Consider the following 14956-nt stretch of genomic DNA (forward strand, 5'->3'; position numbering starts at 1 on the left):
CGGGCAGGAATCCCTCAGAAGAAATGGAGTAGCCATCATCGTCAACAAAAGAGTCCGAAATGCAGTACTTGGATGCAATCTCAAAAATGACAGAATGATCTCTGTTTGTTTCCAAGGCAAACCATTCATTCAATATCACGGTGATCCAAGCCTATGCCCCAACCAGTAAAGCTGAAGAAGCTGAACAGTTATATGAAGACCTACAAGACCTTCTAGAACTAATACCCCCCAAAGATGTCCTTTTCATTATAGGGGACTGGAATGCAAAAGTAGGAAGTCAAGAAACACCTGGAGTAATGGGCAAATTTGGCCTTGGAATATAGAATGAAGCAGGGCAAAGGCTAATAGAATTTTGCCAAGAGAATGCACTGGTCATAGCAAACACCCTCTTCCAACAACACAAGAGAAGACTCTACAGATGGACATCACCAGATGGTCAACACTGAAATCAGGTTGATTATATTCTTTGCAGCCAAAGATGGAGAAGTTCTATACAGTTAGCAAAAACAAGACCGGGAGCTGACTGTGGCTCAGATCATGAACTCCTTATTGCCAATTTCAGACTGAAATTGAAGAAAGCAGGGAAAACCATTAGACTTTCAGGTATGACCTAAATCAAATCCCTTATGATTATACAGTGGAAGTGACACATAGATTTAAGGGACTAGACCTGATGGACAGAGTACCTGATGAACTATGGACAGAGGTTCATGACATTGTACAGGAGACAGGAATCAAGTCCATCCCCATGGAAAAGAAATGCAAAAAAGCAAAATGGATGTCTGGGGAGGCCTTACAAATAGCTGTGAAAAGACAGGAAGCAAAAAGCAAAGGAGAAAGGAAAGATGTACTCAATTGAATGCAGAGTTCCAAAGAATAGCAAGGAGAGATAAGAAAGCCTTCTCCAGCGATCAATGCAAAGAAATAGAGGAAAACAATAGAATGGGAAAGACTAGAGATCTCTTCAAGAAAACTAGAGATACAAAGGGAACATTTCATGCAAAGATGGGCTCAATAAAGGACAGAAATGGTAGGGACCTAACAGAAGCAGAAGATATTGAGAAAAGGTGGCAAGAATACACAGAAGAACTGTACAAAAAAGATCTTCACGACCCAGATAATCACAATGGTGTGATCACTCACCTGGAGCCAGACATCCTGGAATGTGAAGTCAAGTGGGCCTTAGAAAGCATCACTAAGAACAAAGCTAGTGGAGGTGATGGAATTCCAGTGGAGCTATTTCAAATCCTGAAAGATAATGCTGTGAAAGTGCTGCACTTAATATGCCAACAAATTTGGAAAACTCAGCAGTGGCCACAGGACTGGAAAAGGTCAGTTTTCATTCCAATCCCAAAGAAAGGCAATGCCAAAGAATGCTCAAACTACCGCACAATTGCACTCATCTCACATGCTAGTAAAGTAATGCTCAAAATTCTCCAAGCCAGGCTTCAGCAATACGTGAACCGTGAACTTCCAGATGTTCAAGCTGGTTTTAGAAAAGGCAGAGAAGCCAGAGATCAAATTGCCAACATCTGCTGGATCATGGAAAAAGCAAGAGAGTTCCAGAAGAACATCTATTTTTGCTTATTGACTATGCCAAAGCCTTTGACTGTGTGGATCACAATAAACTGTGGAAAATTCTAAAAGAGATGGGAATACCAGACCACCTGACCTGCCTCTTGAGAAACCTATATGCAGGTCAGGAAGCAACAGTTAGAACTGGACATGGAACAATAGACTGGTTCCTAATAGGAAAAGGAGTACATCGAGGCTGTATATTGTCACCCTGCTTATTTAACTTATCTCCTCATCTAAACCTTAATTACCTCCCAAAGGCCCACTTCCCCAAACTAACACATTGAGAACTATAACTTCAACATATGAATTTTGGGAGGAACGCAAACATTCAATCCATGGCAACTACTCTATCTATTGATAAATTATACCTCCCCCTAATGCTATTTCTCACCAAAATCTATGTCACAGCATGCATCTCAATTTTTCACTCTTTTCTTTATTTAATTCTTTTCGGCATTATCCACTAAAATGTGTGCATCATTAGGCAGAAATCACAATTTCAGAGTCCAACACCAGTTTCTGGCACATTGAGGTGATCTACAAATAATTGTTGATCGAAGGAATAGCAGATATAAGTTTGTTACATCTGTTATCTTATTTAATCCTCACAGCATCCCTGTTACATAAGTACTATTGCTTCCACTTAACAGAAGGGGAAACTAAGACTCAGAGGGAAATGATTTTTCTGAAACTAATTAACTCACAAACAGGAAAGTAGTTTCTGGTCCCAGGCTCTGCTGCTGTTGCTGCTGACAGAAGCAAGCTTCAGGTCTGGGACTCTCTGCTGCTTGATCTCTTCATCATGTCCAACTCCTTGCAATCCCATGGACCACAGCTGACCAGGCTCCTCTGTCCATGGGATTCTCTAGGCAAGAATACTGTAGTGTGTTGCCATGCTCTCCTCCAGAATATCTTCCTGACTCAGGGATTGATTCTGTGTCTCCTGCAAACCCAAGAAGTCCCAGGCTATCTTCCTCCAAAGTCTGTATGCTTGACCCTACATTATACCTACTTTTTAAAAAATCTGTTAAATGATAATCCAAATTAGGAAAATTCCTAATTGGAGTTGGGGGATTCATGTTGAAGGCAATAATTCTCTTTTCAAAGAAATTAATGAAGAGATTGATTTGACTATCAAGTATGATTCTATTTAGAAATCAGTTTTTTTCTAAGAAAATAGAGCTTTATTATTATGTAACAGTAAGTAACTGAAAGTTATATTCTGTTAATAGAAATTTGTTTTAAAAGAAAATTATTCTAGAATATATTTAGTTCTAACAAGCTGCATTTCCAAAAATATTTACAAGTAGAGAAAATGGTTTATTGAGTTAAATTAGAAGTAATCTAATAATATAGAAATATCATTTATGTTTGGATTTGTTTCTTTAGAGCCAGTAGAAGAATATCTAAAATCAAGATCTATTAGATCTTTTCATTATCTTAAGGATATACCTGAGGTAGGTTTAATTTGTATACTTACAGTTATTTAATAGAAATACAGATTATCTCTAATAGTTTTATGCATTTTTCTCTAAATCTGAAATTCAAATGAATTTTAAGATTCAGAAGGACAAAATTTTAAATGATTTCACCTCTTATATTATGTAAAACTTTAAATATGGAAATAATAAAGAAAATAATATATTTGTTTTACAGGCAATACAGTAAAAATTATTTATTGAATGTGTGAAGCACTAGCATTTCTCATAAAGTCTGTTAAGACAGGCCTCATAGAAAACTACATACATAACTTAACTATTTTATTTTAATTTAGAATATGAAAATATGCATCCATTTGTTAATCTTTTGATATGTAGCCAAGACCATTTTTGTTATAGTTATTTAGCTCGTAGAATTACAATAATGATGATTATATTAGGTTTAGAAACAATTCTATTGGGAAATTTTTTTTTTAATTTGTTTTACTGAAGTATAGCTTGTTTTCAATGTTGTGTTAATTGGTGCTGTATAACCAAGTGATTCAGTTATACATACATATACATTCTTTTTCATATTCATTTGCATTATGGTTTACCACAGATATTGAATATGATTCTCTTGCCACACAGTAGGACCTTGGTGTTCATCCATTCTACATATGTGGTGCTTGCATGCTTATTTGCTTCAGTTGTGGCTGACACTTTGTGACCCTATGCACTGTAGCCTGCCAGGCTCCTCTGTCCACGGGATTCTCCAGGCAAGAATACTGGAGTGGGTTGCCATTCCCTCTTCAAGGGGATCTTCCTGATCCAGGGATGGAACCCACCTCTCCTGTATCGCAGACAGATTCTTTACCCCCTGAACCACCTAGGAAGCCCTATTCTACATATAATAGTTTGCATCTGCTAAGCCCAAACTCCCAATTCATCCCTCCCCAACACCTCTCCCTCTACGCAGCCCCAAGTGTGTTCTCTATGTCTGTAGTAACAACACTACTGACTCTCGCTGACTGCTTGAGCAGAGGTACACAGGCATCCTGTAAAGTGCCCAACCAGCATTGACCATTGAACATGACTGGAAATCATTCAGGTTTTATTAGAAAAAGAAATTAATACAGAGAATCATCAAAGGAAATTCAAAAAGAGTCTCTTAGGTGTTAATTATTATTAACACAGTTTATTGCAAATATGGAGAATGAAACATGAAGAAATACATACTTTGCACCATAATTAATAACAAATTATCATTTTGTTGGATAGTTACTGCTTTTTATAATTTTAAAAAATATTGATAAAATACAGTGTCTGGATTATTAGTTTTATCCTATTGACATGTGGCTAATAAGAGCACTAAGTCCTTCCACCCATTCTTCCTGTTCTAATTTCCTCTTTGCAGAAGCAATCAAGTTTAATCTTTGGCGGTTTCAATTCCTTTTATGATTAACTATGATTCTAAAGAATGAGCTTCTACTGCTATTTTTTTTATTTATCAATTTTAAGCAGTATTGGGGCTTCCCTGGTGGCTCAGAGGGTAAAGCATCTGCCTGCAATGCAGGAGACCTGGGTCCGATTCCTGTGTCGGAAAGATCCCCTGGAGAAGGAAATGGCAATCCACTCCAGTACCCTTGCCTGGAAAATCCCATGGATGGAGAAGCCTGGTAGGCTACAGTCCATGGGGTCACAAAGAGTCAGACATGACTGAGCAACTTCACTTTAAGCAGTGTTTACTACATAATCAAAGACAAAAATTTGAATTAGCTTGTTTATACTGCTCTACATCTCACCTCTCTCCCTCTTTCCTCTTCTGGATCTATGATAGTTGCTTTTCTGCTTCTTCTATTTTAACTTTTGTACCTTGAAATAGTATATCTAAATACGTTCTTCTTTCCTATTAACTGTAACCAATAACTCCTGATTTCTCTTGTACATCACATGAAAGATCTTAGCACGTTTAGCCTTTCCTCCACATCATCTTCCCTAGGTCAAGTGTATATTTATTCTTATATTTTGAGGTTAATGATTATATTCATTTTTCAACTCTGATTAAGCCTTTATATTTTGCCTGTAGGTTAATTCTAAAACTAAAAATACTATAATCAGAACTTATTATTATATTTTTTAAACTGTTTATTGTAGAATAAAGTAATGTGCTAGAATTGTGTTTCTTCTCATTGGGTACATTATTCTCCATAAGTTACTAAAAAATAATGCCATTAGTTTCCTTCATGTTTAGACCTTGACTGTCTTGTGTACTTTTTCTGGAATTCCTAGTTGCCTTTCTTTTTTCTTGTGGCAAATGATAATAATAGTAAAAATCTATATAGTACTTGAGAGTGCCCAGCACTATTCAAATATGTATATATATCCCAGGTGGCTCAGTGATAAAGAATCCGCCTGCTAATGCAGAAGACTTAGAAGACACAAGTTTGATCTCTGAGTCGGGAACATCCCCTGGAGTAGGAAATGGCAACCCACTCCAGTGTTCTTGCCTGAAAAACTCCATAGACAGAGGAGCATGGCTGGCTACAGTCCGTGGGGTTACAAAGAGTTGGACAGACTGAAGCAACTTAGTGCATACAGCTATTTGTTATCATAGTTAGATATACCAAATGTGAATACTCAAGTAAAAAGTATTTATCAATATAGACATGGAAAAATAATTTCTAAAATAGTTTCTCCTTTTCTTCATGTGTAGACAGAATATGCTAAGCCCTTCCAGGAATTATATTCACAGCATAGACACCAATGTAGAAGAACATTGTGTTCTACGGTCTTTTCTTCTGTACCCAGCAATCAGTCTCATGCATACAAGAAAGAAGACTCTATTTACAGGTATAGATATTGTGTGTTTATATTGAAATAACTGAAACTTAACTGCATCTAACTTTAAGATATAAACATTCAGAAACCTTTAACCAAGAAATAGCAGTGTCTAATCATATGACATGTTATTTTGCTGCTTAATAACATCTGAAGACTCTATTCCAAAAATGGTAAAGTCTAGATTCCTGAGTATGGCATATAATATCTTTCCGGCCGTGTATTCTGTCCTTTACTGATTCTAATCACAATGAATAAATAGTCTGTTCCAATGGCTATGTGATTTGACCCAATCTATTCTCTATGCTTAGAACATACTTCTCCACCTGATAGATTCCTATTTATCTTGAATCGTCTCAGATAGCAAGAAGTCCATCAGTAAGGCAGCTCCAGGTTAACTCAGGTATTTAGTGATGTCATCGCATATGCAGCTTCTCAGTCCTCCTCAACTGTCTCACCAAGTAGTTTGTCCTTCTAGCCTTGCTAGATAAGGTGTCTTTATCTTATAAAATGTCCTACAGCCTTGCCATATAAGATGGTGACTACTATTCAACAAAACTGGAAACACCCAATGAAAAAGAGATAAGCTCTTTGACTCTTTGGTAAAAATGAGGAAAATGCTCTCCAACGCCATCTAAAGACCTCCTCTGGTGTCTCCTTGGCTAGAAAAGCTTCATGCACCCATACCTAAAATGAGGGAGTTCTAGGGAGAATGGATACATGTATATGTGTGGCTGAGCCCCTTCACTGCTCACCTGAAACCATCACAACATAGTTAATTAGCTATACCCCAATACAAAATAAAAAGGTTTTAAAAATAAAAATTAAAAACCAATAAATGATTATCTGCTTTTAATATGATCCACAGTATGAAATATTAATACTTTTTATATTACAAAGATTGATGTCTTTATCTATGGAGCAGAAGATTCAGATTCATAGATCCCTAAGTATTTGTCTTTCTACTAGTTGAAATTGATTACAGTATTTTAGTGCTTTGAATAGTTACTACTAAGGATCTATGTGACACACTCTCTTCTGCTTTTTAAGATGTTGGTCAGGAGATGCTAAATTGATTTAGTATCTGAACTGATGGGTTGTAGGTCACATTTTGAAAAGCACAGCCTTAGCGCATTCAAGATTCAGTCCCTTGATTTAGGAAGGAGCCCAACCTCCCTTGGAGAAAAATGAATAGGATCAGAGTTCTGTTAGCAAAAAAAAAAAAAAAAAAAGTGGGTGGGGGGAGTCTTAAGTAGGCAACCCTCTGTTTACCACTTATCCTTTAAGATTCTACTGAGATATCACATTCTCTCTGAAGTATTCCTTAACAGCAGTGGCAAACTGTTCTACTCTTTCAGGAAAGCAAATTTCTCTTTATAAAATTTCTTGAGTCTCTCTACAGAAGAAGTGTTGTATTCTTTTATCAAAGTTCCAAATTAAGACTTTTGGGAAAGTTGACAACCTGCATACAGGTTTATCCTGGCTAAAGTAAGTAACAAAAAGAAGAAAAATAGAGAAGAAAAATTCATTTACTTGAAACTAGAACAGTTTATCTCAAACTCAAAGAAAATCTGCTATGTATTACATATGAAAGTCTGAAAAGACTACAGAAGTCAATGCACAATTCCTGTTCTATAAAAAAGGAGGGGGGGAATATTGAAGGAGCCAGTAGAAAATATTCTGAAAATACTTCTGTTAAGCACCATTTCCCTACCCAGCCCCGACTCCCACCACAAACACACTCACACACTCAAAGAAAAAGGTTTATAAACAATGATGAATCATATGAATATGGAAAATCTTCCCCTTTGGGATCCCTTTCCTCACTGTAAATCACAGCATTCCAAGTCTGTGTTAGCAGTATTTTTAAGATTGCTTTGGATGTTCTCAGTTAGGGAGAAAACCTCCTAACTTGGAGGAACAAGGTCTTAAAAGGAGAATTGGTAACAGAAGAGACCAGATGCAATTTTTTAGGAATCATCTTTGCAAGTGTGAGTAATAGCCACCTAGATACTGTTTAAAAAAAAAAAAAAAATGCCCCCATCTAACAGTCCAAGAGCCATGCAGTCATTCTTTGATTGAATTCCTCACCAGACTGAGTTGCTTACCCCAAGAGAGAGGTAAAAAACTGGATCTCAGTGGCAACTCACCTGTAAATGGACAGAGAACCCACCACTACTACCAAATTAGAGTCATTGAAGAGGTTTCACAAAACATTCAGGAAAATTTCCTCATGATTTTTCAGGGCTCCACCTCCTTTACCAGTTTACTCAGATAGCTGAATGCCCACACTGATAATGTAAAGTAAAAATATCTGGATTTACCTGTTAATTTTTAAGGAGAGAATTTAATAATATTCAGGTAAACAGAGAGAACATCCCAAGAAAATATACCCCTATTATTTGGGGGATAATATCAAGGCCAGATTAACGTGTCCTGATTCAAAGGTAAGTAGATGAAAAAAATAAAAACAAAACATGGCCCCTATCAACAATTCTACAACAAAGGAAATAATTTAAAATATGGCTAATGGCTACATTTTGACTAAATGTGTAACCCATGAAATAGGAGAAAAGTTAGACAATAATTGCTTCATGTGCTCAAGAAATCAAAGAAAATAAAGATCCTATGAAATAAGATTTGAAAATACAAAAGATAATTGCTGAGGATGAAATGGTGCTATCAGAGTTAACAATACTTTTAAGGAAATAAGTAGTGATGATGCAGAACTGACAGATATATTAAAAGTAGTGGAGTAGAATAAACATGGAGTAAGCCAAACTGAGGATCTAAAGAGCAAGTTTAGGAAAATCGCATGCAATGCAATATGAAAGGATAAAAATATGATTGGATTAGACAAGATAGTATATTAACAGAAGAGAAAAGATATCCAACATGGAGATAATTGGTGTAAAGAAGAAAACAGAACAGACTGAATGAACTGACTTTAATATACCGTGGCAATTTTTTGTGCTCAGAGAGTTATACGTGTGCTGAAATCTTTTAGGCACTTAAAGATTGCTCAGGAGGCTGTATGGTAGCCAGGCTATGAGTGTCCTCAAGTGTTTATCCTGGTATACTGAACAAAGAATACTAACTAAAATGTCACTATGTGGGAAAAAGGGAAACATTGCATAGAATACAAACTACTTGAGAGCAAGAGAAAAAGCTGAATTTACTGCTTACAACATGTGTGTCTGGGAACATATTTAAGAAAGTAGAGAAATGCTGGAGTGGCCAGCAGTCATATTTGGAAGAGTTCAATCTTGGACACTTTATTCATGCCAAGTGGCAAGACCTAACTGACCATTTGCATATGCTAAATGACCTCTCTCTGTGCCAAGTATTTAACCATCTGAGGCTTCCTACTGGGCTTTCCCTAGTGGCTCAACTGGTAAAGAATCAGCCTGCAATGCGGGATACCTGGGTTCAATCCCTGCATTGGGAAGATCCCCTGAGGAAAGGAACGGCTACCCACTCCAGTATTCTGGCCTGGAGAATTCCATGGACTGTATAGTCCATGGGGTCGCAAAGAGTTGGACCCGACTGAGCAGCTTTCACTTTCACTGACTAATGATGAGTTTACATATTAGAGAGATTTGCAAATTCGGGAATGCCTTTCTGCAACAAAAATCTCCAAGACCTGTTTTATGTTTGATCTGTCTTAGCCAAACATTAGATTCTTGATCTCAGTCTTTTCCAGTTCTATTTTGTTTATTTGTTTTTACTAAACAGCTGCTACAGATCAAGCATGAAACCAAGTACTTTGTATGTTATTTTTCAATGTAAAATATTTTATACAAAATATTTTGTAAATACCATAATACATATGTACCTTTTATGAAAATCTTTTAAAATTTCAGCTCAAACTGGGAAAAAAAAAACAAAACAAAAAACCTAGGGAATCACTTGAATTGTTTGGTCACTCAGAAGATTATGTTATTGGAGCAAAAATTCACAGCCACTTTAGGTTTAAAACAGCTCTTCTGTTTCTTTCTATGATGGTATCTGAGCGAGGGACTCACTGGACTTTGTGACATTGAGAAAAAGGTATTTGGCCAACGATCTTGGTCAGTGCCTTTGGACTGCTGGCCTCATTTCTAGATGTTCTGTGGCTACTGACACTTGTGGTTCATGAACTTACAGCCTATTCTCTCTGAACTTGGATAGGGTCCACTCTCAGGTATCATTAGAACAGTAGAACTCAGTGAGTTCCTGTTGTGTCTTCATCTGTTCTTAGACTGTCTGTTTATACCTCACCCAAGGGAAGCCTTTGCTGCGGCTTACCCCTGTGATAGTAAGCTTGTTGGCAAGCCTAATCCGGGTCTTCATGTCACTTCTGGACCCATGGAGATCTGGAATGAAAGCTATTCTGCCTGACCACATCATTTCATCCTGATAATAAAGCTAAGGTGACCCTGTGTTGGCAGGAAGCTCCTGGAAAAGAACTATTGTCCCAGAATCTCAACAAGATGTGGCAAATATACCTGTCTTCCTTTGCTGGTCTCCTCAACCTACATAATGTACTTCCTCCCCACTCAAAAACCAAAGAGACACACGTATTACTGCCTTGCTTCCACCCCTGCTTTTGCTTTTTTCTAACACAAACCAAGCAGCAAATGATGGTCTTATCAGGTTGAAAGTATGGCAGGGGATCTGAGGGAGATATTAGCAGCAGTTATTTTGAGGAATGGATTAGATAGACAAGAAGGGATACGCTGAAACCAGTCCTATAAACATTTATGCTGAACTTCTACTCATTTTCAGAATAAAATCTTCTGATTTCAATTATTTTAGTACAAAAGAAAATGAATCCATCAGAAATGATCAACTAAATGAGTATTCAGTAAGACAGAAAAGCCTGCTCCCATTGTGCTTTGAGGATGAACTGATAAAGCCAGATGCCAAGATAATCGACATTGGTCTGGTAAAGACAGTAACTTCTCACACGGTAATAAAAACATCTATTTATACTACTGTTCAGTAAACTTATGTATTATTACTACTTGTAGGCATATCGTATCCTAGTGACCAGAATCTTTGATAAATTCTTCTTACCTTTTGGCTTCATATTCTGAAGTGACAACAACATGGATTCTTAATATTCTTTTTAGAACCTCCATTCCCAACCAGAGGATTCCTTGGCACCAGCTGAAAAATTTGTGTTTTCCTTTTATGAAGGATTTATCAAATTTTCTTGATTATAAAAGAAATATAAAACAAAGATGGTGTTTTTTTTTTAATGAGTTGATTATGTTTCACTTCTCTATCAATCTATTCTATTTCAACCAGAAGAAGCTTTTATTAAAGGTGATTTGGTAGCTCAGAGTCTCTAGGAATGCTGGACAGACAATATGGCTGGAAAGCTATCCAATCAGGACTCACCCTATTACAGCCACAGCTTGCTCTACTGGGGCCCATGCTCTTGTCACAGACAAAAGAAGTTTACAATTCTGATGCTGGGCAGTAGACACTGCTTCTAAGAACTTTGCCCACTGCTGCCTTTCAGCTAGCTGTATCTATCACCAGCCTCACTAGAACAGTTTTCGCAATGCCTGCTTTTCACAGTGCTTGCTTTTTCTGAACTGAAGACTGTCTTAAGTGTATCCAAGTGGCAGAGCCTAGGCCACATGCCTATGCCCTAATCTTAAGGGAAGCTGATAAAGCGAGTTTTTGCCTCTACCTAAGGGTACATTCGGAGAAGGCAATGGCACCCCACTCCAGTACTCTTGCCTGGAAAATCCCATGGATGGAGGAGCCTGGTGGGCTGTAGTCCATGGGGTCGCTAAGAGTCGGACACGACTGAGAGACTTCCCTTTCACTTTTCACTTTCATGCATTGAAGAAGGAAATGGCAACCCACTCCAGTATTCTTGCCTGGAGAATCCCAGGGACGGGGGAGCCTGGTGGGCTTCCGTCTAAGGAGTAGCACAGAGTCGGACACGACTGAAGCGACTTAGCAGCAGCAGCAAGGGTACATTGGGCTTCCCTGGTGGCTCAGTGGTAAAGAATCTGCCTGCAATACAGGAAATGAGAGTTCGATCCCTGGGTCAGGAAGATCCCCTGGAGAAGGAAATGGCAACCCACTCCAATATTCTTCCCCCGGAAATCCCATGGACAGAGGAACCTGGCAGATTGCAGTCCTTGGGGTCACAAAGAGTCAGACAGACTCAGGGACTGAACATGTATGCAAGGGTACATTCCCTAAGGTACTGGACAGACCAAAAATTTGACAAACCTCTACTACTGTGGCTAAATAGGTAACATTGGCATCACTGGTGGATTAAAAAACTAGATCTTTTGTCATTTTTTTCAGTAATCATAAGTATTAATATGCCTTTCACACTTAGGTCATTAATATACAATTAGATGATCATTAATTTCTTACTTTGTTAATTATATTTCTAAAAGAAAAGTAGCAATCATTGACTTAAAGTTTACAAACTAAATACTGGTAATATTTATATTTGATGAGTAATCTGTGGATTTAATTTTTTATCTTATAATGGAAATGTGTAAGAGAGTTCAGTGAGTAGATCATACATACAGATTTTGCTACTACTGTGTGATAAAAATAGTCTATTTTTAAGTCAATCTACTACTTTGGCTCTTTTATTTCACAGATGTAATATATTGAGCACTTTTTATTGTGCTAAATTGTGCTATATGTTGGGATACAATAACGAATGTAAGTCTTTTAAAGAAAATTTTACACTTTCTGAATTTATTAGGATATTCAGACTTTGTAATTTTGGCTTATAATTAGTTATGTAATCAGTTTCTTTTGATCTTTGACTCAATCTATTGTTTGGTATGCTGCTTATTTCTGGGCATGGAAACCTAAGAAATGCCAGGACAATGTTCCATGCTACCAAATGTCATATTACCCAGTGACAGCACCAAACATTTCTTTACATCTCATGCTATTTCAGAAAGAATTTTAGGAGGCCAGAAGTTCAGATTTTACCCCTAACATTGCAACAGAGTACTAAGAGAAGGAAGTGTATAACACACAAGGACATCTTTTTGTTAGGTTTAAATACTATTATTGCTTATAGTAAAAACTTCTATGTAGTTACTTTTAGAATATTTTGCCATTTTATTTTATGTTTTAAACTACTTAGCCTTCTTGCCTCAATAGACAGATAACAAAGACTCTTTTCCTTAATCCACAGGGGAAAAATGATACAAATCCCATAATGTTCCATGAGGCTGGATATGTACAAATGTTACTTTTGACAAAAAATAGGCTTCCTCCCCATTTTATGAAAAATGGAAATGGCAGCCCATATGAAAGATCAAATGTTGTTTTACAAAGAAATTGTGAAATGCTTAAATCTGTAGCTAGAGATCAATCTATTACTCCTTCCAAAACCCAAAGAACTCTGCCTACAACACAGAAGAAAGACATACCAGCAATATCTTTTAAAGTCAGCGATAGGGTTGTAGATGATAAACTAAGGAAGAAAACTAGGAAGCAGACATTCGAAAACATATCTTGGGATAAACTCTATAATTTTTCACAGACATTTTCTAGCTTAACAAAAAAATTTGTGGGTTTCCTTGATAAAACTGTTATTCAAGGAATGAGTGCTAAAACTGGAAAATTTGAAAAAATGTTTTCTACAGTAAAACCAGTGAGCGAATTCAGTGCCTCACCTTTCAAATATTACTCAAAGCCTTCAAGAAATATACTCAAAGTCCATAAAATAAATAATGTAACACCATTGGATGATTTGTTAAACTTGTCAAGTAAAAAATAAGCACCTCATAAAATATTGTTTATTCAGCATTTTGGGGGTAACAAGAAGCAAATAACAAAGTTAGAAGATCACAGAAGAAATTCTTGTCTAAATGGTAATATTCTAGTGGATGGTAGAAGAGAACAAAGCGTAGAAGTTGAAATTACAAACCAACAGTGATATAATATTTTTAGTAAATAAGAGGATAAAATTAGGAAATAATGATCACCAAGAGGAACTAGTTCTGAAATTTCTCTTATCTCAATTAGATTACTCAGTCATCAGCATTCCTACAGTTAAGTATGATTCAAGACCAAGAATGGTATAGACTGCCTCTGGATATTTGCTATTGGAAGCCAAATAACATCAAAAACTTTGTTCCATAACTGGATATCAAATAAAACAATATACCATTAACTTGATAGATGTGGAATTAATTGTATAAAAGCATTTTAGATAATTGATGGAAACTATTACAATATTATATTAGCAATTCATGAAATTAAAAGGCTTTTCAAAATTTCAAATATCTTTTTGTTAGTAAATGTTGAAACTTCTTTACTATATATAATGCCTTTATCAAGTGTGACTTTGACTTTTTTCTGAATTGTTAAACAATTTAAAAGCACAACTGATCCTTAGTAACTAAATAATTTTGGTAGTAAATCCTATGAAAGATTGAAAATTTTAAATCAGTTGCTATTCTATTTATTCATTAACTTCTCATTAACTCAAACAGTAAAAAAGCAGAACTCAGAAACAAGTCGCATTTCAGGAGTTCATTGGTAATCTACTTGTTTAAGGACTTTTCTTTTTTAAAGTCCTAACTGTTAGCACTGGAGGAGAAGTGGGTTAATTAGAAGCATTTCAGTTAAAGGAAGGTTTTGGAGGTCTTTCGGAAACTTTCCGGAGAAGGCAACGGCACCCCACTCCAGTACTCTTGCCTGGAGAATCCCAGGGACAGAGGAGCCTGGTGGGCTGCCATCTATGGGGTCGAATAGAGTCGGACACAACTGAAGCGACTGAGCAGCAGCAGCAGAAGCAGCGGAAACTTTCAAGAATGAGGAAGTGAACTTGTGCGGGTTTCCACTGTACTGCCTCTGTTTCCACTGTATTGTGTGGCATCAATGCTACTCTTGGGCATCTCTTCATGAGTAGAAGCAGATTTTGGTTCTCAAATAGGATGACAAGGAGAGAAAATGAAGATGGAGGAAAGAGAATGTTAACTGGAGACTCTGTAAATGAGAGAAGAACAAGAGAATAAAGATTCAAGATAAGGTGGTGGGTTCAGTTATGTAAGAAGTAATAGAGCTGCTGCTGCTGCTGCTGCTAAGTCGCTTCAGTTGTGTCTGACTCTGTGCGACCCCATAGACCCACA

General features: G+C 36.9%; 1 protein-coding gene across 2 annotated transcripts in view; it reads left to right on the forward strand.

The window, feature by feature from the left end:
• Nucleotides 1–14064, forward strand: part of C3H1orf141 (chromosome 3 C1orf141 homolog) — a 51312-nt gene extending 37248 nt beyond the window's left edge. Inside the window, exons 6-8 of one of the 2 annotated variants that reach the window (XM_027536951.1) lie at nucleotides 705–706; nucleotides 10605–10788; nucleotides 13012–14064. In XM_027536951.1, coding sequence (XP_027392752.1) covers nucleotides 705–706; nucleotides 10605–10788; nucleotides 13012–13599 — 774 coding nt within the window. In that variant the 3' untranslated portion in view covers nucleotides 13600–14064. Of the gene's footprint in view, nucleotides 1–704; nucleotides 707–2967; nucleotides 3036–5712; nucleotides 6471–10604; nucleotides 10789–13011 lie in introns of those variants that run through there. The other variant, XM_027536950.1, reaches the window with a different exon arrangement.
• The last annotated feature ends 892 nt before the right edge of the window (nucleotides 14065–14956 follow it).

Source organism: Bos indicus x Bos taurus, chromosome 3 (assembly GCF_003369695.1).
Source record: "Bos indicus x Bos taurus breed Angus x Brahman F1 hybrid chromosome 3, Bos_hybrid_MaternalHap_v2.0, whole genome shotgun sequence".
In the NCBI taxonomy this organism is placed as follows: domain Eukaryota; kingdom Metazoa; phylum Chordata; class Mammalia; order Artiodactyla; family Bovidae; genus Bos; species Bos indicus x Bos taurus.